Raw genomic sequence first — 24,433 nt, forward strand, 5'->3', positions numbered from 1 at the left:
ACACACACACACACACACACACAGGGTATTACCTTCTCACTCCTTATGAACCCCCACGGTCCCTCAGATCCACCGCAGCCGGACTCCTATCCACTCCCACATCCACACTCTGCAGCTTTGGGACAGAGCCTTCTCAGTGGCAGCTCCGAGGCTCTGGAACTCCCTCCCCAAGATCTCCGTGACTCTGAGTCCCTCACATTCTTTCAGTCCCGCCTCAAAACACATCTTTTCAACTCTGTCTACCCACAAGCCCTTGTTTGTCTACCCTCCCTCATACTGTAAAGCGTCTTTGAGTTGTGAAAAGCGCTATATAAATAAAATGCATTATTATTATTACATGACTCCAGGTAATGAATACTTCCGCATGCTTTTGTCTCTCTTCCAGCTGAAGAAGGTGCGCTCTCTCCTGATGGCGGGGGCCACAGAGTACGAGGGCTTCCCTCAGCAGCTGCGTCTCCTGGAGGCTCCGCTCAAGCTGTCGGCCAAAGACCTGCGCTCACAGGTGGTGCGCGAGGCCTGCATCACACTGGGGTGAGAGGAGGATGTACTGTCCCGTCCACGTCTCTAAACCACACAAGATCTGCCAACAGTTCAAATATTTGTAACTATTTTGTTTTGGACAAAAGTGAAACGTAAACCAAAAGGGTGGCTGGTGCTTGTGTGCGTCTGTCAAACATAGGATCAACTCTAGAGATGAATTGAAGTGGATAATCGTATGTGTTGCAGCCAGAGATAGTGCGGACACCGGTTGGGTTTCTTCACTCGTCGCAACTTTATTGTGCTTTGAATAAGCACTTATTTACTTGCCTTCACTGCTCAGCTGCGGGTACACTTCAGTCAGCCCACTAACAAACTCTGGGACTAATTATCAACCCCAAACAAGACGCGTTCTTCTTCTACTGCTTCTTCTTCTCTTGTTTCCTGTTTAATGAGAGCTAGGCACCAAGGTGATAAAGTTTTGCCGATCTTGTTTTTTTAATTATTTTGGAATCTTAATGGTTTATGTAGAAACTTCAGGAACAAACGAAAGCTATGAAAGCTGTAACCATCTGGTGTCTTGGCAGCGTTTTCTTAATGGCTTTGATTGACAGCTGAGATATTATCTTCTCTAACTGATTCAGCTATGCCAGGAAAACATTTAGAATATTTTCTTTCCAGAAAATGAAGCTAATGAACATGAGCCCTGCTCGGGTATGAAACGAGCAGCATGCTCTCCATCCAAACACATCCGTCATCCAGATTTGAATAACTGATGAGATGGAACCGAGCGCAGACACACAGAAAGAGCAGCAGGACGATGGATGGATTCATGGATCCAATCATCACGTGTAATGTCACCACGCTGTTCGCCTGTCAATCCTGTGCTTCAGGAAGGAGTGGGTTTTTTTCTAGAAAGAGAAAACTGCCAAACTGTTGTTTTCATTATTATAATATGTATTTATTGAACAAGGGCCGTGCATACAAATACATTGTGTACAGAGATGCTATATTCCAGATTATAGCTCAAAGCTCATTCCACCTGCAGCCCCTGGTCAGGAGCACACATAACAACACACATTCAAACATAGCATGGTGCCTATGACACTGTCAATTAAAACAGATCAAAATACAGATCTATAAAATATAAATACTAGGACAGGTCAATATAAATATCATTTGACAATTTATTTAAACTAACATCTCAAATGACAGTAAAATTAATGTTGGCAAGACTGGTTGCTCAAAATACATGTAAAGATCAGCTGGAAGCATGTTCCAATGTGTGATGGCCGTAAAAGGAGACTGGGCAAATGTAGTGCGCCCCAGTGGGGGGGGTCCAATCTGCGTTCAGGGCAGATCGTGAGGCTCCGCCCACTTGTTCAGAGCGGAGCTGGAAGAAGCTTCTCAATGGTGGTGTACTGCACCTCTCTTTGCTGTGAACTTGAGTTTCCTCACTATTTGCACGTCACGCCTCAGTTAAAACAGGGATAAGGAAAGGGCCATTTAACACACCTGCCACAGTCCTGTTTGTCTTGTGAACGAGAACATATATAACACATCACCATGAAGGGTCCACTTTCGGGGTGAACACTCTTCTTTAACATCACTCTCTTCCCCTCTTCTCCCTCTGGCAGACACTTGTCTTTGATACTGGGAAACAAGTTTGACCACGGAGCAGAGAGCATCATGCCCACGCTGCTCAACCTCGTGCCCAACAGTGCCAAAATCATGGCCACGTCCGGAGTGGCCACCATCCGCCTCCTCCTCAGGGTAAGCATCCAGAGGGGGGTGTGGGTCTCCAGACCGCCTGTTCATCAGCCTTATTATACCCTACGTCGTCATCATGTGAGGAGAAGATGGTTGGAACTGGAGATGAACCTTACCTTTAATTCTGTCTTCCAGCGCACTCACTACCCACGTCTCATCCCCATCATCACCAGTAACTGCGCCGCCAAATCAGTGGCAGTGCGACGGTAAGAGGACAATAATGCTACTCCAGTAATAAGGAATCTACACTACATAATGAAATGTCAGTTTTATTTGTTAAATTCTGTTCTTGTTCAGTCTATAGCAGATCAGCAAGAATTAGTTGGTAGAACAATTATGTTTTATAATCTTAATTTGCAGCCCTCGTGTAAAAACAAACTCATCGTTCACATTCTCCCTGCACACACAGGCGTGTCATGTTGTGTGCTGCATTGCTTTAATAAACTGACATGTACGTATCAAAGTGTTTTTATAGCGGCACTTCTCACGTTATATTCCTGTGTCACGGTGTTCTGTGTCTTCCTCCCCTCGGCAGACGCTGCTTTGAGTTCCTAGACCTCATGCTACAGGAGTGGCCCACGAACACATTGGAGAGGTAGGCCGTATTCCTCTTCAATGCAATAACATGTAGGTGTTTAACCATCATAAGAGCGAGACAGAAACACTTAAGAAAACAAAAACATCTGAATCATTTATTCAAACAAAATGGTTCAATGAGTCCAAACATATAGTGACAATGACTGTAGGTCTACACAGTCAGCATCCTCCAGGAACAGACACCACGTCTTCACCACCTGTCAGCAGAGCCAGACACCTTATCCACTTCCAAGGGCTTCTTTACAAACGGGAAGTGTGGCCTGGCGTGTTTCCAGTGCAAGTGAACTAGGCTGCATCCTAACAAAAGGATATCCTGTAATACGTTTCTCTAAGAGGAGTATGTCTGCTGGATGTTGAATGTTGCAATCAAATTCTCTCACTACTTGTATTACTTTAGTAAAAACACATTTGCTGTTTTCTCCAAAAGCCCGCAGTGTGTGTCAAATGGATAAAGTGGTGTAGGTTGTGTGTGTGTGTGTGTGTGTGTGTGTGTGTGTGTGTGTGTGTGTGTGTGTGTGTGTGTGTGTGTGTGTGTGTGTGTGTGTGTGTGTGTGTGTGTGTGTGTGTGTGTGTGTGGGGTGGAGGTAAATGCCTCTTCATCATCCTCCTCTGACATGATGGTATTTGAGTTGACGAACGTTTGCGTTAGCTGTTGGTTGGATGCACCACTGATGAGGCCCATTGAATTGATGAGTCCTGAGAGAACCATCATCATCAGGACCCCCAGTGATAAGGCCACTTTCCATCACTGTAACCATGACAACCTCCGCAGAGTCTTCAAAAAGCTTGTGAAAACCCCTGTGGGTGGGCACTCTGCCTGTGGACCGGCAGAGGAATACAAGCGGGAGAGGATTCTCATATCTCTTATCTGGACTTGGTCCTGCTTGTCTCCTCACTATGTTCCCTTACAGACACGTGGCGGTTCTGACTGAGACCATCAAGAAAGGCATCCACGACGCTGACTCTGAGGCCAGATCCATCGCAAGGAAGTAAGTGTCATCGCTAGCGGGACTGACTTTGGTTTGTTTGATGAGACAACCAACGTATGAATCATTTAAAATAGTTTGAGTGTGCGTTGCAGAGTGCTGGAGATATCCACTGGAGAGGTCTGCCTTCTCTCAGAGGGGAGCGTTAGTGCAATAACCCTGCAATGTGCAACATAGACACTTTGTTGCAGGGCTGTGTAATAATCACTTGTGTTAAAGACATACATTGCCAACATTTATTTGTATTCTATTATTACTATTATGTGATTTTCTTCTCTATATTTAATATGTTAGCTTACTCTTTATTAGTGCTTGTCTATTTGTACCTGCTTAGCTACTTGTGCTGTAACACTGCATTTCCCCACTGGGACCAATAAAGGAATTGTGATCCTGATTCTTCGTGGCACCCAGATTGTGAGGCTCAAAGCAACACAAAGTATATTTGAACAACAGGAATATTTTTTTTAGGAATCATGACCAGGTTGCTCGAGATAATATGAGCAGGAACTACTTTATTTATACTCAACTATTCCACACAACTCTAACACCCCAAAAGGAGGCGTGCGTCCACCAGAGAAACATTAAACTGCTCTGAACAAAGCTTGTGGGTTATCTTCAGTAACTGGGTCATGATCTATTGAAATGTATTCTGTTTTGATCACCACATGCGCATCTTGGTGTATTATATTAAAGAGGAAGACCATATCACCAATACTCAGCATCTCACACCAAAGCATGTGGATAGATGAAGCACTACAGAGGAAGTGTCTTTTTATTTTGGGTAAACTTTCCCTGTTAAAATCTGTCTTCCTCTTCCTCCCCTCGCCCTCACCTGTAGATGCTACTGGGGTTTCCATGGTCACTACAGCCGGGAGGCGGAGCACCTGTTCCAGGCGCTGGAGTCGCCCTATCAGAAGGCCCTGCAGTCCCACCTGAAGGGCTCTGACAGCATCGTGTCCCTGCCGCAGTCTGACCGCTCGTCCTCCTCCTCCCAGGAGAGTCTGAAGTAAGAACTGTGATGCTCTCTTACTCCCCCTCCCTGTCCCCTGTGTTCCATCGGCACTCTCTGTTCCACCATGTTTCCATATCTCTGTCCACCTTTTCCTATATTCTGCATCTATTTTCTGTAATTGATTGGAGGAATGGATTAATGCTATTCTGTTTTATTGAATATGTCTGTGAGACATGGGTACCGTACTTTTCGGACTATAAAGCGCACCTGCATATAAGCCGCAGCAGCTAAATTGTCCGTCTGTCTTGCTCTCGTTCTGTCTCTCGGTTCCACTTTTACTTTGGTGCGCTACCTGTCTCACTCTTTTCCGGCCTCCAGCTTTTCCTGCTGGAGCCCGCCGCTTAAAGGTGGCGGGCGCGGACCGGTCATAGAGCCCATAGAGTTAAAGGTGGTTAATTTGACCTGTAAAAGCCATAGATTTAGGAGGTTCCCTAGTGGCTGTTAGCTGTACAAACAAAATGGGGAAAAAAGTCGCGGCTTATAGTCCGAAAAGTACGGTAATTATTATCGGACGGGCTGCAGACCCAGCAACATGCACACACACTCTTGGATCGACTGTTTACACCGTTTATCGACTCCCTATGGAGCGTGTTGACTAATGACAATATACGCACTCCATCAGGACTGCAGGTGTGTGTTCATCAGTGTGTGTGTAAAGCTAACGTTTGACACCGTTGGACATGACCCGCTTATCATAATTATATTTATAAAAAGTTCCCTTGTATAGATTTCTTTGACAGGTAAACATTGTTCCTGACAGGATAATCTTTTCAAATGTCTTAACTTTGTTTCTATATGTTTTCAATCCATACATTTCACATTCATACCTCATGAATTGTTCTTGTGCTATACCTGTTGTCAAATGCTCATTAGATTAGAATATGATCTACACAAAGTGTCAATGTCTAATTAGTGTCAATGTTTTTGTTTTTCAGCCGGCCACTGTCTGTGAAGAGTGTCATTGGAGGGAGCATGACAAGGAGTAAGACACCTCCTGACTTTCTATCTGTTGGGGTGGGGTTTCCTCTGAAGTAATAAGCACACTGGAAGAGTTAGGCTCCAGTGTGCTTAAGTTGGTATAGATAAGGCACTAAGAGACATGCTCTCTTGATCAAGACCGTGCACCTTTATTTACCCCGAGTCAGATTTGAAAAAATAATAATATTTGAGGGATCAAAAGAAAGCTAAAATATCCTGATGCTGATTTATAAAAGTCTGAATGTATGGTTTGTTGAGCCTGGTCTTAAGAAGACAAGCAAACACCATTTAAATGGCTTGTTTTATGAATAGATATCAGATCGTTGTCGCTCTCTCAATTCTCAAAACATGTGCTTAATTAGGCATGAATAGGTTTATGTGAATAGATACATATACACTCATCTATGTGTGTGTTTGTATTGACTTGGTATGCAAATGCATGGCGAGACGTGTGGTATGTGCTTGATGAGAAAACACAACCCCTCGGGCTTCAGGTTCCAGACTGTTGTCACAGTTGTTGTTCTACAGTCTCGTAGCAGATGGCTCAGAAACTCCTCCTGTGTTGGCAGTAAAAGTAGAACATTAAGAAGTATATGTAAGTGATGCAGGATGCTTAAACAGCCTCAGTGATATGAGTCCTCATGTGTGCTGTTGTAGGTAAGCTGGTGGGCAGCAGGGTGTCTCCTTCATCGGGGTCTCTCCAACGTTCCCGTAGTGACATCGACGTCAACGCGGCCTCCAGCTCAAAGTCCCGTCTGTCCACCGTACCCACCTCCTCGCCCTTCAGTTCTGCAGCGGCCCTCCCCCCCGGGTCCTACGCCTCATTAGGTAATCCATCACTCACCTTCCTCTTAACTTCTCAAAACAGAAACACTAACAAACTAGGCAACAAGAAATAACTGTCATTCAGCAAAACTCTTCACATGCTGGATTCTGAATACAACAGTGTTGAGATAACGTAAGAAGAACAGGAATTAAAAAAGCTACTGTTTAGCTAACTTTTATTAATTTAACCTTTGTGTCCCGTCAACTGCAACTTACCACAAGTTTCAAATGCGCCATTATGCCGCATTTCCACTACAGCGCGGTTTAAGCGTGCCGTGCCTGGCCCGTTTTTGGTTGCGTTTCCATTAGGCGTAGATCCGGCTAGCGGGTACCTTTTCACAGTTTTCTGGCTCTCCAAAATCGAGGTTCTTTCCGGGCCAACAACCGGGCTGAGTATGCTAAACTAGTGAGAGATTCGCTGGCAACTACAACAAAACGTGATTTAATTGTAATACACTTTTCAAAATGATGCCGAAGTAACAACATACTGATACCGGTTAGTAAAAACCATGAATTAATGCTTTGACAAGTCTGCAGACAGACGGCAGGCGAAACACCCTTTTAAAATGCGTGTTTTCTAAATGGAGATCGGCTAAGTTAACGTTATATATGCTCCGACCGTCCACACTCACAACAACGGCCTACAGACATAAATAAAGCAGTTTCTGAACAGATATGAGGAGCTGTGAGCTCTGAGGGCTAACAGCTAACGGCTCGGCTGATGTTGGTTTTGTGTTTCGCATTGAAGATGACGTCACGGCTCCGCCTACACTGCGTTACTATAGTTACTACCCCAGTTCCTAAACTGTAATGGAAACACAGCATAAAGTGAGCCTGGCCTACCAAGGCCTAACTATACCGTACTAAGCCGTGCGAGGCCCTGCAGTGGAAATGCGCCATAAATAACCCCATATTCCGAAATAAAAACATTTAGGAGGAAAACAGGAAGGTCTAAATACAAACTGCAATGTTGCATAGGCCTATGTAGAACCGTCCTCACAAAAAGCCTCTCTCAAAGCAGTATTTTACTTAACCATGTTTTTTTCTGGAGGAAGACTCAAGCAATTCTCAAAGTCTCCCATCATCATGAGATATTAAAACTAGCAAATGCGCTTTGTGACACAAGTGACGGTACGCATTTCAGATTACGCACATAACCTGCGTACCAGTTATTATGTGCACCCCTGTACTCAGGGTTGGGTTGTAACGGAATACATGTAACGGCGTTACGTAATCAGAATACAAAAATCAAGTAACTGTATTCAGCTCGCGTTACATTTGAAAAACGAGTAATCTGATTACAGTTACTTCGTAAACCTGAAGTGAATACATTTTGGATTACTTATTGGAATTATTGGTGGAAAGATTTCCTCACAACATTTAATATTCAAGTAGTTACAGCCGAATCATCACAGCCCACAAAACCTATTACCGCCGCAGATGGACCAAAAAAGCGTTTGAAAAAAAATCGCGGGTCCGCTCGCTCAGTGAAACAATAACAACGAAACATGGAGGAACACAAGTCTGCGTTTAAATCGCGTGTGTGTGTGGTTAAAACACATCAGCCTGCGGTCGCTCTTTAGCCTTACTAATGATTATTTCTGAAGGTACACACAGTGAAGGCGGTGCGTGAAAGGCACTGCGCGGCACGCTCGTCTTCTCAGAGGCTGAGTTAACCCTCCCGCTGCCTCCTGGCGCTGCAGAGATTTCATGAAGTGAAGGAGGTGTTCCTTCTATAAAGCAGCTGTGGGCAGCAGATACTGTGAGTGTCACGGACATTAATTCATAGATCAAGGCAGACTGGTGCACACACTCTCCTGTTTTGCCAATCCGGTGCTTAAACTATAGCTCTACACCCTTGGCCGAAATGTCCTTAAAATTAAGTCCGAGTTCGACATTTTAATTCATGTCCTGCCAACACTGGCAGGACAGAAGGCGACACGCCCGTTCTAAGCCGTGTCCCTCACTCTCCTCACATCCCAAGCTGCATCCCCAAGTGTATTATGTTGTTACATCGTTTCAGACGTTATGTTTCAGTGTGCTCTTGATACGCCATTAAAACAGTAAAACACGTTCAGTTTCCTTTTGCTTTTTGTGTCTCCTGTTCACCAAAACATACCTGTGATGCAAAAAGAAAGTAATCCAAAAGTAATCTGATTACGTTACTTTTTAAAGACACGTAACTGTAACTGTATTCGGATTACTTTCAGAGCCATGTAATCAGTAATCAGTAACTGATTACATTTACAAAGTAACCCTCCCAACCCTGCCTGTACTACAGCAAAAGTATTCTCCATCAGGACTTCCTGCAACAACACCACGCCGTTATCTTGATTCTGATTGGCCAGAAGACATTATCAAAGATGTTCTATTGAGAAGACGATCACTACGTGACAAAAGTTTTCAAAACCGTTTCTAGTCTTCGGTATTTCCAGACAAGTGGCTACTGAAATCAATCTTACTAACTGCTGTCTGTGCAATTTACTCCGCGCGAGTTGGCAGACTTTATTTTGCTTACTTTAACATCATTTTTCATGGTGGGGCTAAGCCATTTCTTGGTATGGGTGTAGCCTACCCCAGCCATACCCTGGCGCTGCCACTGGTGGGATGTATGGGGCGGGCCATTCTGCACATGCGTTAAATGCGTTAAATATTTTAATGCAATTAATTCAAAAAATGAATTACCGTCGTTAACGCGATAATTTTGACAGCATTAATTAAAACACTTTCTCCTGCAGTCACTGGCTTTTACGGGCCTGACTGGAGTTATAAATGAGTGCTGAGGCATTAGACTGTTCTGTCAGCAGGAACTGTTTAAATCCTACACTGACACTTCTAATGTGATGAGGCTGAGTGGCCTCCCAGTGCGATTAAACCCCCAGACACTTTTTAAGGATGTTTTTAAGCTAATGGCTAAAGTTCACGCCATCCCCCACCAATATATGACATGCACTGTAATTCTGTTGGCCACGCACAAACTTCTCCCCCTAACCTGTTCTTCTCGAGTCCCAGTAGACAGATAATGGCTGTTACTAATGATGATGAGGCCCCCTGGTCCCCCACTCACTCCTGCTTTAATTGCTACTAACGTCTTCCTGTACACCTCTCCTCCCACTCGCTGCTGCACCGCCTTTCTTAAAAACCCAAAAGATGGCACTCCTGGTAAAATCGATGGTAAGACGTGTGTGTGTGTGTGTGTGTGTGTGTGTGTGTGTGTGTGTGTGTGTGTGTGTGTGTGTGTGTGTGTGTGTGTGTGTGTGTGTGTATGTGTGTGTGTGTGTGTGTGTGTGTGTGTGTGTGTGTGTGTGAGAGAACCAGAAGGTGAAGGTGTGTCTTTTTGTAAGCTGTCACAGGCTCCACGTCTACATCCTGTCTCTCCTCATCTGCGCCCTCTTTTCCTCTCGTTACCCCCCAGTGGTGGTCAGTTATGTGGAACTGCATGGACTGTCTGCATGGACTTCCTCTTCCTTACTGTAACCCTAACAAGTGTATCCATCCACCCTGTTACTCACACAGCGATCAGGTCCAGCGTGACTGATTCATACAGCTGCTGCGTTTTTTCTTTATTGATGTCTTTTACTTTACAGAAATTGATGTTCCACTGTAACGCGTTGCAAGGTTTCATCACCACATGTTTAATCCTAGCAAATACTTTAACTGTCCTTAGTTTTCAGTGTCCTCAAACATCGGGACAGGTGGTGGACTGTTCTGATGTTTAAACTTAGTGGCATGACAGGAACATAGCATCTGTTTTGTGATATCATGTAAGGTTTCACACGACAGATGCTTTACCCTTTCATCAGTCACACACAAGTCTAATCAGCTGACGGTCCATGTTTAAGACCTGAACAAAAGAAGCTAGTCACTGCTTACTGCAGGGAAAAGGCTATGGCTCAATTATACCGCAAATGAAATGAAAGACTGGTTAACACTTCAAAATAACAAGTGGAGTAATAACTGAGATAGTTTAGAAAATCTCTCAAGCTTGGGTTAACCAAACACCTTATTTCTGGCATCTTACCAAAAGGCCATTTACAGAACGCATTGACTTTAAGACACTTGAATCAGAAGTGCAAACATGGCGACTCATTTCTGGGCCGTAGGACTCCTGCCTGCAGCTCTCGGTTTGGTACATCCTCATAAAGAGGAGGATATTATTGCACTCAATGAGATCCCTAAATAAAGAGAGTTTTATCTCCACATTAAGTATAATACGTTTTGTTTTCCTGTCCTGGAAAGCAGAAAGGACCCCAATAGTCCTGTACTCTGCATAATCCATGACACAGTATGTTCTGCCCTTCCAATGGTCAGTGTGGTTGAACCATGGTATAGAGTTCCCCATGTCCAAACTAAATACACCTGTATTTGTAAAGATGACTTTCTGCACCTTTAAATGCATGAAAGTGTATTCAAACATATTGAGTTATCTTCTCAGACGTCTGACTGGACGATCAAGCTTTTGTGAAAGGTAGTGTATCTAGCCTTTGCTTTGCTAGCCTTGCTGTTAGCAGCACATGTTGCTTTCATCTTTGATTTGAAGTGGACAGATGATCTTTCCGAGCTAAACTTCCAAAACTACATTTTTTCCACTCATTATTAGAAGTAAAAATGTCCCAGTTTTGTTCATGTTTGCAGGTTTTTGTAATCATATATATATCGGCAGATGAAAAGGATGTTCAATGTATGTCTGTCCTTCACCACACCAGAGTCGAAAAGGTTTGCCAATATTTCTCACTGTGCGTTTTAGGCACACACGTGGGATAAAGTCACGTACGTGCTCTCCTGTAGCTCAGTAATCACGGTGCTCATGGGCCCAGTGATTACCCCACCCATCAGGAACTTTGGTTGCAGGTTAAAACGCACGCTGAGAATGATTTGCAAACTAATAGAGCCAGGTGTGTCTGTTTCCCTGCTGTGTGTTTCAGGGGGGCTTTTCCCCTCATCCAGGTCTTCTTCATCCTGTCTCCCCAGACCTTTCCCTCTCCAGCGTCTCTGTCCAGCGTCGTGGTGAAAGTCATGTGTACTAAACCCCCCTGCCTCCCTTCTCTCCCTTGTCGCCCAGGTCGAGTCCGTACCAGGAGGCAGAGCTCGGGCAGTACGGGGGGGGCCAGCCCCTCAGTGGTGGACAGTAGGGGGCGCAGCCGAGCCAAAATCGTGTCCCAGTCCCAGCGTACGTATATACACCCCACACAGGCTCCCGTACCGTGACGCTGGAGATATAACAGACTACTAACAGTCCACACATTCAGCCGTACACAGCTATGCTTGTGCCTACGACTTACAGTCTGCCACTCTCATGTCTCCGTATGATCTCGTCTGCATTGAGATCATACTGGACGTGTTGCTGTTTCTTGTATGTGTGTTATTTGATCTTGAAACCACTTCCTGTTTGTATTTGTGCAAGTGTGCCTACCTGCATTCCCAGTGTGTTGGCATCTATGTATCCTTGTGATCTGTCAGTGGCTAAACAAACCCTGAGAGGCAAGTGAGAACATGTGGGGATCCGAATGTCTGATCTAATTGTTTTCTCTGCTTATGACTTCAGAACAGTTAACAGACAGGTTTTGCAGGGCCAGTACAGAGTGGTGCGATGAGGAATGTTTTTGTAGGACGAGCCCAGAAGTTTGCATTGTATAATCAAACGTTAATGATACTTACACGTGTTGTTCAGCAGGATCATCTCCACATATTAACACCACTTCCATGACTTTTGATTTAGTACATGCAATCGCCAGAAGTAAGTATGGCTACAAAACGAACTCCATCACTGCCCATGGCTGCACATCACCACTGCCGCGTGGCTGCACATCACCACCGCTCAGATAAAGGTGCACTTGTGTTTGGCGTGGCCATGTTTAGTGGTCTCATGGAGCCACTTGTTAGCAAAGAAGCTTCAGATATTCAAGGCATTACTGACAGATTTTTGTCACGAATCAAAAGGTGGAAAAGTATCCAGCTCGTGTGAACCACAGACCCCGCCTCAGGCATGCAGACACACACAGAAGAAAGACGTCTTCTTAATGAACACAGGAGGGGGAACATTTGAGACCATACTTAGAAAATAGATTTTTTTATTCTCGCTTGCCACTCAGGGCTTCTGCTGTTAATCAGGTCACAGCTAACATGCTAACAACCCAGAGTGCATGCTGGGTAAAGTCAATAAACATAACCCCTTCTGTCTCATTCTGACCGTTCTCCGCCCTATCCTGCCTATTGCCTCCATCACCCAGGATCCAGATCAGCCAATCCCATCAATGGTAAGGCCTCAGCTTCATCCAATCACAATTCAGGAGCTCATCACAAAGCACCTCCTTCTTAGAACGTTGCATGCCCGTCCATTGTCATCACTGTTTACCTTTGTGTCACCGTGTCGGGTAGCAGCATGCAGATGTTTCCTCACATCCACAGTTCTGATAACCTTCCCCCACAGTTTGAGCGCTGTATGGAGTCGGACATGTTTGCCATTTTGTTGTCTTTGTTTTCACTCTTGAAGTTGTTCCACAGTAACCGCCTCCCCACAGCAGAGTTACATGTGGTTCCTGTCCCCCCTCCCCGTGTGTTCTGTTTGCATCCAACTGTCGTGTTGTCGTTACAAATCCGTATGAATCCATGCCATAGGTTAAGACTCCACACTGAGAAGAATACATATAGGAGAAGACACTATACTATGTGGGCCAAGCATCTGGTCTGCTTCCACAGGGCTTGAGCTTGGAGATGAAACTGAGCATGTTATTGAAGGTGTGAGCGCCTTCCTCCTCTCCCTCAGCCCTGGATGCTGTGTAACCCGGTGCGCGTCTTTCTCCCACAGCCGGCAGTCGCTCCAGCTCCCCGGGGAAGCTGCTGGGCCACAGCAGCTACGGGCGGGTCCCTCGGGTCTCCGTGTCGGTCTCCACCACGCCTGCTGACAAGCGCAGCCGCGTCCCCCGCAGCCAGGGCTGCAGCCGGGACACCAGCCCCACCCGCCTGGGCCTCGGTGAGGACGGCACCAAGCACACACGTCTTCAGTGACAGTCTAATGGGTCAAAGTCTAGAGAGGTTATTTACTGTGGCTTGCATTTGTCAGACAGAACTAGGAGATAAAACAAAGGCGAGACAACAGGCAAACCCATTGTTTTTCCATACACTGATCTTGCTCGGTAAAAAGAACGTTTTATCACGCTCTTATAGGCAAGACACAAGACACTGTAATGTCTTTGAATTTGTCTACTTCTTGTCAAATCCGCATTTAATTGTGCAGGCACTGTGACGCTGGTCAGCACCAAGCCGAACACTGACCACTCAGTGCATGCTCCACGGCATGCAGACGTTACACAGAATGATGTGTAAGACATGTGGAACTGGACCTTCTGGTCCTTTCTTCCTGATGCAGAGACAACCTTGTGTTGCTTTGTCCTTTGAAACCTTGCAACAGTCAGACACTGAAGCTCAGACTGCTTCCGTCCACCACAAAGCATTGTGGGCTTATTATTTGCACAGACAATAAGGCAGATGACAGAGACAGCAATGTCTGCTCTGTTCTCGTCATGCAGAGTTACTTTTCAGCTGCACATTCCTCACAGATCTATTCTGGTGTGTGATTGGTTGAGAGGCAGTGGGGCTTGTGGGTGATGTAGTGTTTGTCATGAAAACATGTTTCTTTTGCCCGAATGTTGAATATTTCCTATTAATTGAGGTTCCTTCACTTTGGTAGTGGTTATTAATGTTTACAGGTTTGTTTTGACGAGTGTTTGTTTCTCATTTCTGGAGTCCTCGCCAGCCGGTAACAGAAGCTGGAGTTGCTCTGTGGAGTCCAGTCTAACCCGTACTAGCAGTCTGCTGTTTGACCTGCTCACTCACCAGCATCCTGGCACTGACTCTGTTCCTCTCCCTGTCTTCACCTTCACTTCTTCTCCTTCCTCTGCTTCTTATCTGTCCAGACCCTTTGTGTCCTCCTTTATATCAGAGCCCCTGGAGGACGTCTGTTCATTGACCGCTCTGAGTGTGCATTAGTTCACATAGGATATTCAAATAGTGATGGTCATAAGGTTTGCAGAGTATATTCTCATATCGTAAAGTACGTCTTTATGATCCTGTCGCATTTTCATTCAGGGCGAAATGCTAAATTGGCCTGATGCAGCATGTCTGAGTTTGTACACCTCCCTCTCTTCAGCGGTATTGCTTGATAGTTTCAGCAGCACCATGGAAACCCCCATGTTGATATATAAAGCCATTGTTGATGACACAAATGTGACATGTAGTCGTTGTGTTAGTTGGCTAGTATTCAAGCCATGTCAGAAAGAAAGAATGGTGTTTAACAGAACATGTTCCCTTAGACAGCAGTGTGTACAAACCTTACCAAGACAGAGTCACTTCTTAACTTCACACTGTCAATAGGTTTTCAAAGTACTCATGCCATGACATCCAAAAGGAAAGGTTGTCAAACCTCTTTAGAGAGCTAGAGAACAGCCTGCAGGGCTTCTCCTTCAGAACCTCTCCTCCTCTTCTGCTCCCTCATGAATGCACTGACCTTCCCACCTAACTTGTTGTTGACAGCCAGCCTGTGTGGTAAAGCTCTTCTTCCTGCCGCTCTTCCCTACCGCACGCTAGCCCGGAGCCGCATCCCGCGCCCCAGCATGAGTCAGGGCTGCAGTCGTGACACCAGTCGCGAGAGCAGCCGCGACACCAGCCCTGCTCGGGGCTTCACTCCTCTGGGTGAGTACCGCTCAGCTCATGGACCCCTTCCCAGTGAGCGTCCCGACTGGAGAGTCTTCCCAGATGCTCACACAAGCTGTGTCTTTTGCTGTGGTGTTATCTGTAGCATGCTTCCTGTGTCTGCCTGTATCTATCTGCGCATGCACTAATGATGTCTTCCTGGGTTTAGAGAAGTGGAATGTACTTTTTCCAGTTTCTCTTGAATGGAAGCTTTGAGAGCCGAGGGAGAAATGAAATTCTGGTGATCCATTTTGAAATTCTGATCTGAATAGTTTTCTGCCCTGCACTTACAAAAAGGAGTTTGGCAGGATGATCTATTAATAAATGTCCACATTTGTTTCCTCTTCACATCGGTGAAGACATCGTAGGTGGGGGGGAAGTGTCGGTGTCAGATTTCTGTTTGACTTTTTCTTTTCTTTTTAATAGGCAAAATCTGTGAAATGTTAACTTCTCGATGCACTCAGAAGACATGAATGCTTTAGTCATTCAGAACATGTTGTTGCCTTTTTCCTTTTGCCAAAATGAGCATTGCAACAGCAAACACATGATACGAACAACAGACATCCTTTTCACTGAGAGCAGAACTTAGGAACTAAGGGAAAGAACCCTGACCAGACAGGAGAGAAGACAATTAAGACCAGACTTAGGAAAGACATCACCAGAAGGATGTTCTCTCTCTGTTGCACTTTGAATCATGGTACACACGACAAAGTACCATCGTGGAATCTCCCTTCTTTGGTTCTGAATGTTTCTGAGCTGGATCTGTGTATGTGAATTACGTCTGAAGGAATCTGTGAACATGTTGTGATTCAAGTGCCGTCTTGAAAGCTTGAGGAAGATGAAAGGTGGACGGAGATAAACAGCGAGCGATAACGATCATTCAAGAGCTGATTGTGCCCATGCAAACAATGCCCGCTACGGCAGCTCATAGTTATTGTGCTGTTGCATTCTGGGAAATGATGTCATAACTCAAGTTTGTTTTTCACACCACTAGGCTGGTGGTCTTCATTTCAGTACAGATGTCTGTTGCAGTACAGACCACATGTTAACTGTATCTCTGTGGTGCTGTGTCATAGAGCCTGAGAAGCATCAGATTAAGGACTGTCTTTAGCATCGCTTTACAAAGTGAAGAATACAAGGCTGGTGTGGGTTATGACGAGTAATGGGCTGCCTCCTTCTCTACCTAACTGTGTATCCAATAGCAACACATGGAGAAGGACCCTTTCCCCCACATCTCTGTTAAGGCCTCAACATAATCAGTTCTATATTTATACAAAAGGGTGTTTAAACCAGCAGTGATTCTGTTTGAAAGATTAAGGGGTTATTATTCATCTCCTTTAATAATCTGTCATATCAAAACAACAGCACGCATTTCAGGTTGAAAACAAGTCACATTCTGTCAAATTCATTAAGATTCCAAATTAGATATAACACACCTGTGGATGAGGAATAAAGGAAGCTCTGACCCAAAACAAACAACTTTATTTTGCCACTATAAACTGTCTAAGTTATAATGATATCAAACAGGTGTGCTTTAGATCCCTCGTGTTTGTTGTTGTAATACACATTTCACACACAAGAGGGTGCACTACTCTCCCATGTTCCAAATTGATCTTAAGTCATTCCTGATGTCACATTGATATGTTAAACAAATGTAAACACAGTTCAGTTGTGTTTCTTAAGCTGCTAACTTAAATATATGAAGCGTGTGTTAAGAGCACATGGAGAAATGTAAGCATCAGTGCGGGGTAGTGCGGGCTCTTCAGTCCCTTTGGGTCACAATGAGTGGTACAAGAAAATAGATCCTGTCAAAAGAAAAGGAAAATCACCAGCCTATACTTTCTTTTCACCAAGTAATCCATTGCCTCTCAGCTGCTGCTGAGACTGACCTTTAGAGGCCGGTGTTAAAGGTCCCGTGTCACGGCCATTTCTACTCATCATAACTCCAGGGTTGAGGTCGACTAGAATAAATGTATATTGTTCAATGTTCCAAACTCTCATTGGTTTCTCACAGCATCTCTGTATAGTCTGTGTATTCACTCTCTGTCCTACACGGCTTGTTGGAGCTCCTGCCCCCCCCCTCCCCCCCTCCATGTGAGCTCCGTGGATTGGTCAATTTGGACCAATCTGCGGAGCCGTTACGTCACGTTACGTCACGTCACGTTACGTCACGTCACGTCACTGTACCTGAAATACGTCACTATACCTGAAATACATCACTATACCTGGAATACGTCACTATACCTGAAATACGTCACTGTACCTGAAATACGTCACTATACCTGAAATACGTCACTATACCTGAAATACGTCACTATACCCGGAAGAAAACAATGGAAAAAGAGAAATGCCCTACGAGGCGTTCTGGGGCAGCAGACGGGTCTTCTCTGTGTTAGAGTCTTACTCGCTGTAGGGTGAACTTTGAGGGTCTGTGACTCTGCAGACCGCTCACATGCAGAAGCTACAGAACTCAAGGGGACGGGTCAGAACCAGAAAAGCCTGACATGGGACCTTTAAGCCTGTAGTGTGTGTCACTAACCCCCCCGCCCAAATGTTGCCCACCTCTCCTGCAGCCTCCCGACGTCACTCCCGTTCAACCAGCGCTCTCTCCACAGCCGACCCCCACAGCCAGTCAGGTGACCTGCATGCCCAGAACCCCCGACCCCCCAGTCCCCTCTCAGACCTCCCAGGTTCCCTCCTAGAGGCCCACTGAACCAGCATGCCTCCGTGTTTATGTTCAGTGATGTGCCCTGAAGCATCCACCACCCTTTTACTTTAGAGTGTGTTTGAGCATTGCACGTAGCATACAGGAAAGGTAAGGAAGGCCAGCTGTTTTTGTTTAGCATGGAAAGAGAAACATTAGGTTTTCATCTGCTTCACCTCATTGTCCTCATTCACAGCTGGGATCTCTGTGGATCTCCAGCATTTTAGATGCTGACTCAGCGAGCTTCACTTTTTCTTATTTGCCCCTTCTCATGGAACTGCCTCAGTTGTGCCTCTGTTGCTTTCATTCTTGACATTCCTCTTTGGTGGGCTCGGTCACCCTCTGTTTTAGTTTTTATTTTCTTCCTTCTTTTATTAGAGAATATTTTCCTTTCGAGCTCATTCATCTGCAGTGCATTGCTCTTTGTTTTGTTACCCGCCAAAGAACCCGTTCAGGTAAGTTGCTTTTATAACTACGATTGACTTACTCTCTTTCTCATCCCCCTCCCCGTGTAGACCGATATGGTTTGATCCACCAAGCCAGGATCTCTGCCTCTGTGAACGCCATGAGGGTCCTGAACACCGGCACAGAGGTGGAGGCAGCGGTGGCTGATGCTCTGGTAAGCTGCTGCTTAATACTCATGTTGTTATTGACATGTGATTGTTTTTGAAGCAAACACCAGGCAAGGGTTCATGCAACTTTGTTTGTATATCATTAGTTAACTGTGTCCAAAGTTTGGCTTAAATCTGAGTAAATATAAAGTTCCGTCAGCCACGTCACACGTGTAGCTTCGGGAGCCTGGAAGCTCATCGGCTCATATTACAATATTATAAGTGATTCTTTTTTATCAAAAACTTCACTTTTTCAACTTAATTTTTTCAATCCTTACATATTCAGCCAATCATTTGGATCCAGGTCACAATCTATGAATCATGATTAAGTATATTACTAGTAACTTTTGTTAAATACAGCCCTGGATCGCTGACGGAAATAATATACATATCAAGACATTAAATTAATACGTTTTAGGCCTCTTTGACCAGTCTGACCATAATTAAGGTAATATGGTCAGACTGGAACCCCTGTGATACAAGACTACCGGGGGCGACTCTCATCATGAGCGGGAACAGTTCCTTAGTGTAGCCCCACACAGCCTTACACATATTACTTTGAGAGTTTTAATAAAGCCTCACACACACACACACACACACACACACACACACACACACACACACACACACACACACACACACACACACACACACACACACACACCACACACACACACACACACACACACACACACACACACACACACACACACACACACACACACACACACACACACAGATCAGTGAAATGTGTAGTGTACTTGTTGTGTGTTCCATCTCTAAAGCTCCCCTCTCTCATCTTTCCCTCTTGGTTGTTTGTTACCATTCCAGTTGCTAGGAGACTCCAGGAATAAGGTAGATGGCACTTTACATACTGTGTGTATATCCTGCTGTCCCGCACTAATCCAGTTCAGAAAACAGTGATGCAGCTGGCTTTGTTCTACTCATGACACCGCTCAACCCTCTTTCTTGCTGTTTGAGTGAATGAACCTCAAATGTGTGTTTTTGTTCACGTTGTAATATTACGTGCTGTCACTAATAGTGTTGGTACCTTATTCATATACTTGTTTTAGTTTGTATGAAGTCCATGATATTAACTAAACTCTACTGTTTGCTGTGTCATTACTATTCTATTCATTTGTGCTTTATTGTCGCTCTGCTTTACTGGCTTGGATGTTCATATTTCATCAACAAATCAAAAGTGAATTTCATTTTCAACTGAGGAATTTACGACAGCGTATTAGAGCCTTTACAGAACACTAAAAAAGATGACTAGGAGCCGAGAGAGAGGGGTAATTAATATTCTGAGATTAAAGTCGTAGAATGATAAGAGAGAAAAAAGATGTCAATGATATGTGAAGACATTTGTTTTGTTGCCAAGGATCCTGGATGTCTTCACAACCTTATCTCACCACCGCTTTTGAAGCCATGCGGTTCCTTGGCTGTTTCAATGTTCTAATTTGTGACTATTCTCTCAGAATAAAAAGAAATCTCTTGCATATTAATGAATGATCAACCACATAGATTATTCCCATTTGTTGTCTTTTATCTTTGAAATTCTACACTTTTTTTACTGAAGTATTACCCCTTCCCTCGCTCCCTGTATTTACTCTACTATTTAGCATAGTATGGCCCTAATACGTATTTACAGAACATAAATATCACAATTGTGCACTGAATTTCCTTTGAAACGGATAAATGAAACCCAGAGAATAAAAGATGAAATGTACTGAGTGCTTGTCTCCCTGATGCGCACCAGAACACCTCCTGCAGAGCCTTGTTAACATCTAGGAATCAAACTGTGTCACATTTCCATCACCATCTTCTTCCCCCGCAGAGGAAGCCGATGAGGCGCAGGTACGAATCCCCGGGGATATACTCTGACGACGACGCCAACAGCGACGCGTCCAGCGCCTGCTCGGAGCGCTCGTACAGCTCCAGGAACGGAGGGATCCCTCACTACCTGCGGCAGACGGAGGACGTGGCCGAGGTCCTGAACCACTGCGCCAGCTCCAACTGGTCCGAGAGGAAGGAGGGCCTGGTGGGCCTGCAGAACCTCTTCAAAAGCCAGAGGATACTCAGGTGGGCTGGGCTCAGAGGGCACATATGAGCTTTGGTGCTATATCCAGCTCACATACTGTGAGGTTAGATTTGAAAAAGCTTTTAACTGAGTGAACAGCCAAGAGAGAAGTTAGACTGGAACTGTTTGGACCGTCAGTGATGTCACACAGTAAATACACAACTATACACATATCGACATATGCACAAAGGCAGATGTTTAGACAAAGTATAATTACATCAAGTATAGCAAAAAAGTTTAGGGGGTTGAAAATAAATCTAATGAAGGCCATATAAAGTATAAAAGTATAAAAGTATAAAGTATATAAAGTATAATTATTTTTGAATAAACTGGACCAAAATAAATCGTGACATAAATGTCCAGTGTCTCTTGTCTCTTTATAATATTACAGGTATTGCGTGAACATACACACAGTATGTTCACGCAATACCTGTATATAGAAACTGTATATAGAAATATATTTAAAAAAAAAGCAAGTATCAAATAAATGACAGAATAAGTAAAGAGCATAATTAGTGACACTTAATATAAGCCAATTAAAAAAAAGACGTGCTTATAAGTGTTGTTCAAGACCAAACAAGGATGTGAACCCTGCCCTGATGGTTTCTTGTGTCGCTTGCAGCCGAGTGGAGCTGAAGAGACTTTGTGAGATCTTCACAAGGATGTTTGCAGACCCACATAGCAAGGTAAAGAATACGACTACACTAACTGAAGCGCAACTAGATGTCAAGGCATGGTGTCTAAAATACAGCGATGGAGCCTGCCTGTTGAAACTAATCAGTGTCTCTTGTTGCATGGCCTGCCTTGCTGTGGATTTAACAACAGAGAGTAAGTGTGTTTTCTATCCATATCACTGCCGGCATGTACCCGCCTGAACATGAGCAGGTTCGTCCTATTTAAACCATCAGTAATGAGTGTGCATGTGTGCTCAGGTGTTCAGCATGTTCCTGGAGACCCTGGTGGACTTCGTCCTGGTGCACAGGGAGGACCTGCAGGACTGGCTCTTTGTGCTGCTCACCCAGCTGCTGAAGAAGATGGGGGCCGACCTGCTGGGCTCCGTGCAGGCCAAAGTCCAGAAGGCCCTGGATATCACAAGGTCTTTAACCAGTTCACAGTGTCCGGGTCACAGGGGGGCTCAGCAAACGTTCTTTTACACTGAAAAGGGGCTTGAAATTATTTGTCCAAGCATCTATTTAGAGAAGTGGTTCCCAACCTTTCATTAGTGGACAGCGCCACGCGGAGGTCCTGTACCACGCGAAGGTCCTGTTCCACGCGGAGGTCCTGTATCACGCGGAGGTCCTGTTCCACGCGGAGGTCCTGTACCATGCGGAGGTCCTGTTCCACGCGGAGGTCCTGTTCCACGCGGAGGTCCTGTTCCACTGACAGCCGGGTGCGGGTCTTGTTTTGGACGAGTGAGGAAAACGCCAGCTCACACGAGTAGGAGGTTGGAAACTGTAAAAGCACGTTGATGGCACTCTGAGAGGGATGATACTCGTGTCCCACAAGCAGCCAAAAGATATCCAGACGTAGTTCACCGTGCTCCAGTTTCAGGGAGCTCTGCGAGTTCATCCTGCGCTCTGCTGTTCGTGGCTGATATTAAGGAGAGAGGATTAAACGGCTCCCGGAGCCAATCGAAGTCTTCATTCATCGGAGGGAAATATGACTCAAACCTCTGCTCCAGCACTCTCTCTCTCATTACTCTTGTAATGCTTTGGCGCGAGGATAAAAAGCTGCTCTGCAGTCTGCACGCCGTAAACAATGACGGCTGACGTAAGTCATGAGAATTGAAGCAGTCAGTATGAGGCTATATTCAATTTCCTATTTCTAAATCTGAGCAACATATATGTTTTATTAGCTTATCAACTCCATTGTACATGTAATACATGAAGTGAAGTTGGTTCCAAAAAACATTTGGAACGTAAAACAAAAAGATTCTACAGCACACCGGGACATCGCTCGCGGCACACCCGGACATCGCTCGCGGCACACCCGGACATCGCTCGCGGCACACCCGGACATCGCTCGCGGCACACCGGGACATCGCTCGCGGCACACCTGGACATTGCTCGCGGCACACCTGGACATCGCTCGCGGCACACCGGTTGGGAACCACTGATTTAGAGAAATGTAAAGAGAGTGTGAAAGGTTTTCTCTGACTCACTCTGTGGTGAATGTTGAGTTAATACATTATTGGCAGCAACATCACAACCATTAAGTAGTTATTTAAAATTGGAGATTTATTTTAGGAATCAAGGAAAGTAGAAAAGAATGGATTCACACAATGTTGTTACTTGTTTATTTATTTATTATTACTTTACCTTTATATTATAACCCTGTGTAGAATAGTTTTTCACAAACAAGAGAATCAAACATCTGGGATGCAACACTAATAAAGTCAAATGTAAGTCAACGTGATTCCACTATGTTTTAATGCCTTTATAAGCGCGTTTAAGCATGTTTGATAATTATCGGGATTATATTGTGCAGAATAACGGTGACATGATATCTTCATATATTCCCATGCTTATTTGAAGGAGATCTGTTGAAGGACACGTGATTTCCTATACCTCTGAATTAGTGATCAACCTCATTATTGAGCAGTCAAGCTTGTTCCATCATCGGAAAGCAAAAAGGTAACCTCTCATGTCTTTGTGTGTGTCAGGGATTCCTTCCCATTCGATCAGCAGTTTAACATCCTGATGCGGTTCATCGTGGATCAGACTCAGACCCCGAACCTGAAGGTAAACCCTCATTCTGTTCACAGACCTGGTTTGGATCGCTGAGTGTGGTTGATGGAACATTTTTGTCACACATGACTGAAGGTGTGCTGTCTCTTCAGGTTAAGGTGGCCATTCTGAAGTACATCGACACCCTGGCCCGGCAGATGGACCCGACAGACTTTGTCAACTCCAGTGAGACGCGCCTGGCCGTCTCTCGCATCATCACCTGGACCACTGAACCCAAAAGTTCTGATGTCAGGAAGGTAGGCCACGTTATCCAGCACTGACTGTCCAAATCTTTCTGCTTGTACAAATTTTTTCCTGCAGAATAATGTTTTTGCTTTTCATCCCATTTTTTTTTAAAGAAAATTCCTTTTGTTCCTAATTTAGGTCGTAAGCATTTGTTCAGCACACTGGAGTTATCAGAGAATATGAATGTATTTTTGTTTCCTTGGTTAAAACAACATGTGACACATGACATATGTGTTGCTTTAATCCTCATGATGCAATGTAACCCTTCTAAACCAGAAGATGTAGCTACGGCAGAGTCCTGCACGGGTCTGACTTTCAAGACCCGCTCCCGCCCCGCACCCTCAACGTGCAATACCGAACCCGCCTCGCTACCCGCACATATTGCCAATTAGTTCCGCAACCCGACCCGACCCGTCGACACAAGATCCGCAACCCGACCCGAACCCGCATATATATTGTAAGGGAAACTTCTGCAGCAATGGAGAGTCAGGACTCAGAGAGACACGAGGAGAGCTGGAGCTTTGATGTCAAACAATGATAGTTTATTACAAGGATACGGCCGGAGAATTCATATCACAAGTCACAGCAGCAAAAGGTTCTGACTGCACGGGTGGGTTGTCATGTCAATTCTGATCCGCCTCGCATCTTGGTAGACCCTTTAACTAGTTTACAGAGGGTCAACCCACATATTGGGGGAAGGTATACGTGAACACCTGGAGGCACTGAATCA

General features: G+C 44.9%; 1 protein-coding gene across 11 annotated transcripts in view; it reads left to right on the top strand.

Moving 5' to 3' along the window:
• Positions 1-24,433, top strand: part of clasp1a (cytoplasmic linker associated protein 1a) — a 113,839-nt gene that overhangs the window by 59,537 nt on the left and 29,869 nt on the right. For 3 of the 11 annotated variants that reach the window (XM_071206990.1, XM_071206991.1, XM_034110698.2), the window contains exons 11-31: positions 386-531; positions 2,115-2,250; positions 2,383-2,453; positions 2,783-2,842; positions 3,756-3,833; positions 4,669-4,836; positions 5,778-5,824; positions 6,478-6,648; positions 9,796-9,819; positions 11,708-11,815; positions 12,876-12,902; positions 13,454-13,618; positions 15,178-15,336; positions 17,910-17,972; positions 18,556-18,659; positions 19,483-19,506; positions 20,489-20,733; positions 21,354-21,417; positions 21,664-21,827; positions 23,394-23,472; positions 23,571-23,714. In XM_071206990.1, coding sequence (XP_071063091.1) covers positions 386-531; positions 2,115-2,250; positions 2,383-2,453; positions 2,783-2,842; positions 3,756-3,833; positions 4,669-4,836; positions 5,778-5,824; positions 6,478-6,648; positions 9,796-9,819; positions 11,708-11,815; positions 12,876-12,902; positions 13,454-13,618; positions 15,178-15,336; positions 17,910-17,972; positions 18,556-18,659; positions 19,483-19,506; positions 20,489-20,733; positions 21,354-21,417; positions 21,664-21,827; positions 23,394-23,472; positions 23,571-23,714 — 2,247 coding nt within the window. The remainder of the gene's footprint in view (positions 1-385; positions 532-2,114; positions 2,251-2,382; positions 2,454-2,782; positions 2,843-3,755; positions 3,834-4,668; positions 4,837-5,777; positions 5,825-6,477; positions 6,649-9,795; positions 9,820-11,707; positions 11,816-12,875; positions 12,903-13,453; positions 13,619-15,177; positions 15,337-17,909; positions 17,973-18,555; positions 18,660-19,482; positions 19,507-20,488; positions 20,734-21,353; positions 21,418-21,663; positions 21,828-23,393; positions 23,473-23,570; positions 23,715-24,433) is intronic. The other 8 variants (XM_071206995.1, XM_034110702.2, XM_071206992.1 and 5 more) reach the window with 6 other exon arrangements.

This window comes from Pseudochaenichthys georgianus, chromosome 21, assembly GCF_902827115.2.
Source record: "Pseudochaenichthys georgianus chromosome 21, fPseGeo1.2, whole genome shotgun sequence".
Classification (NCBI taxonomy): Eukaryota; Metazoa; Chordata; class Actinopteri; order Perciformes; family Channichthyidae; genus Pseudochaenichthys; species Pseudochaenichthys georgianus.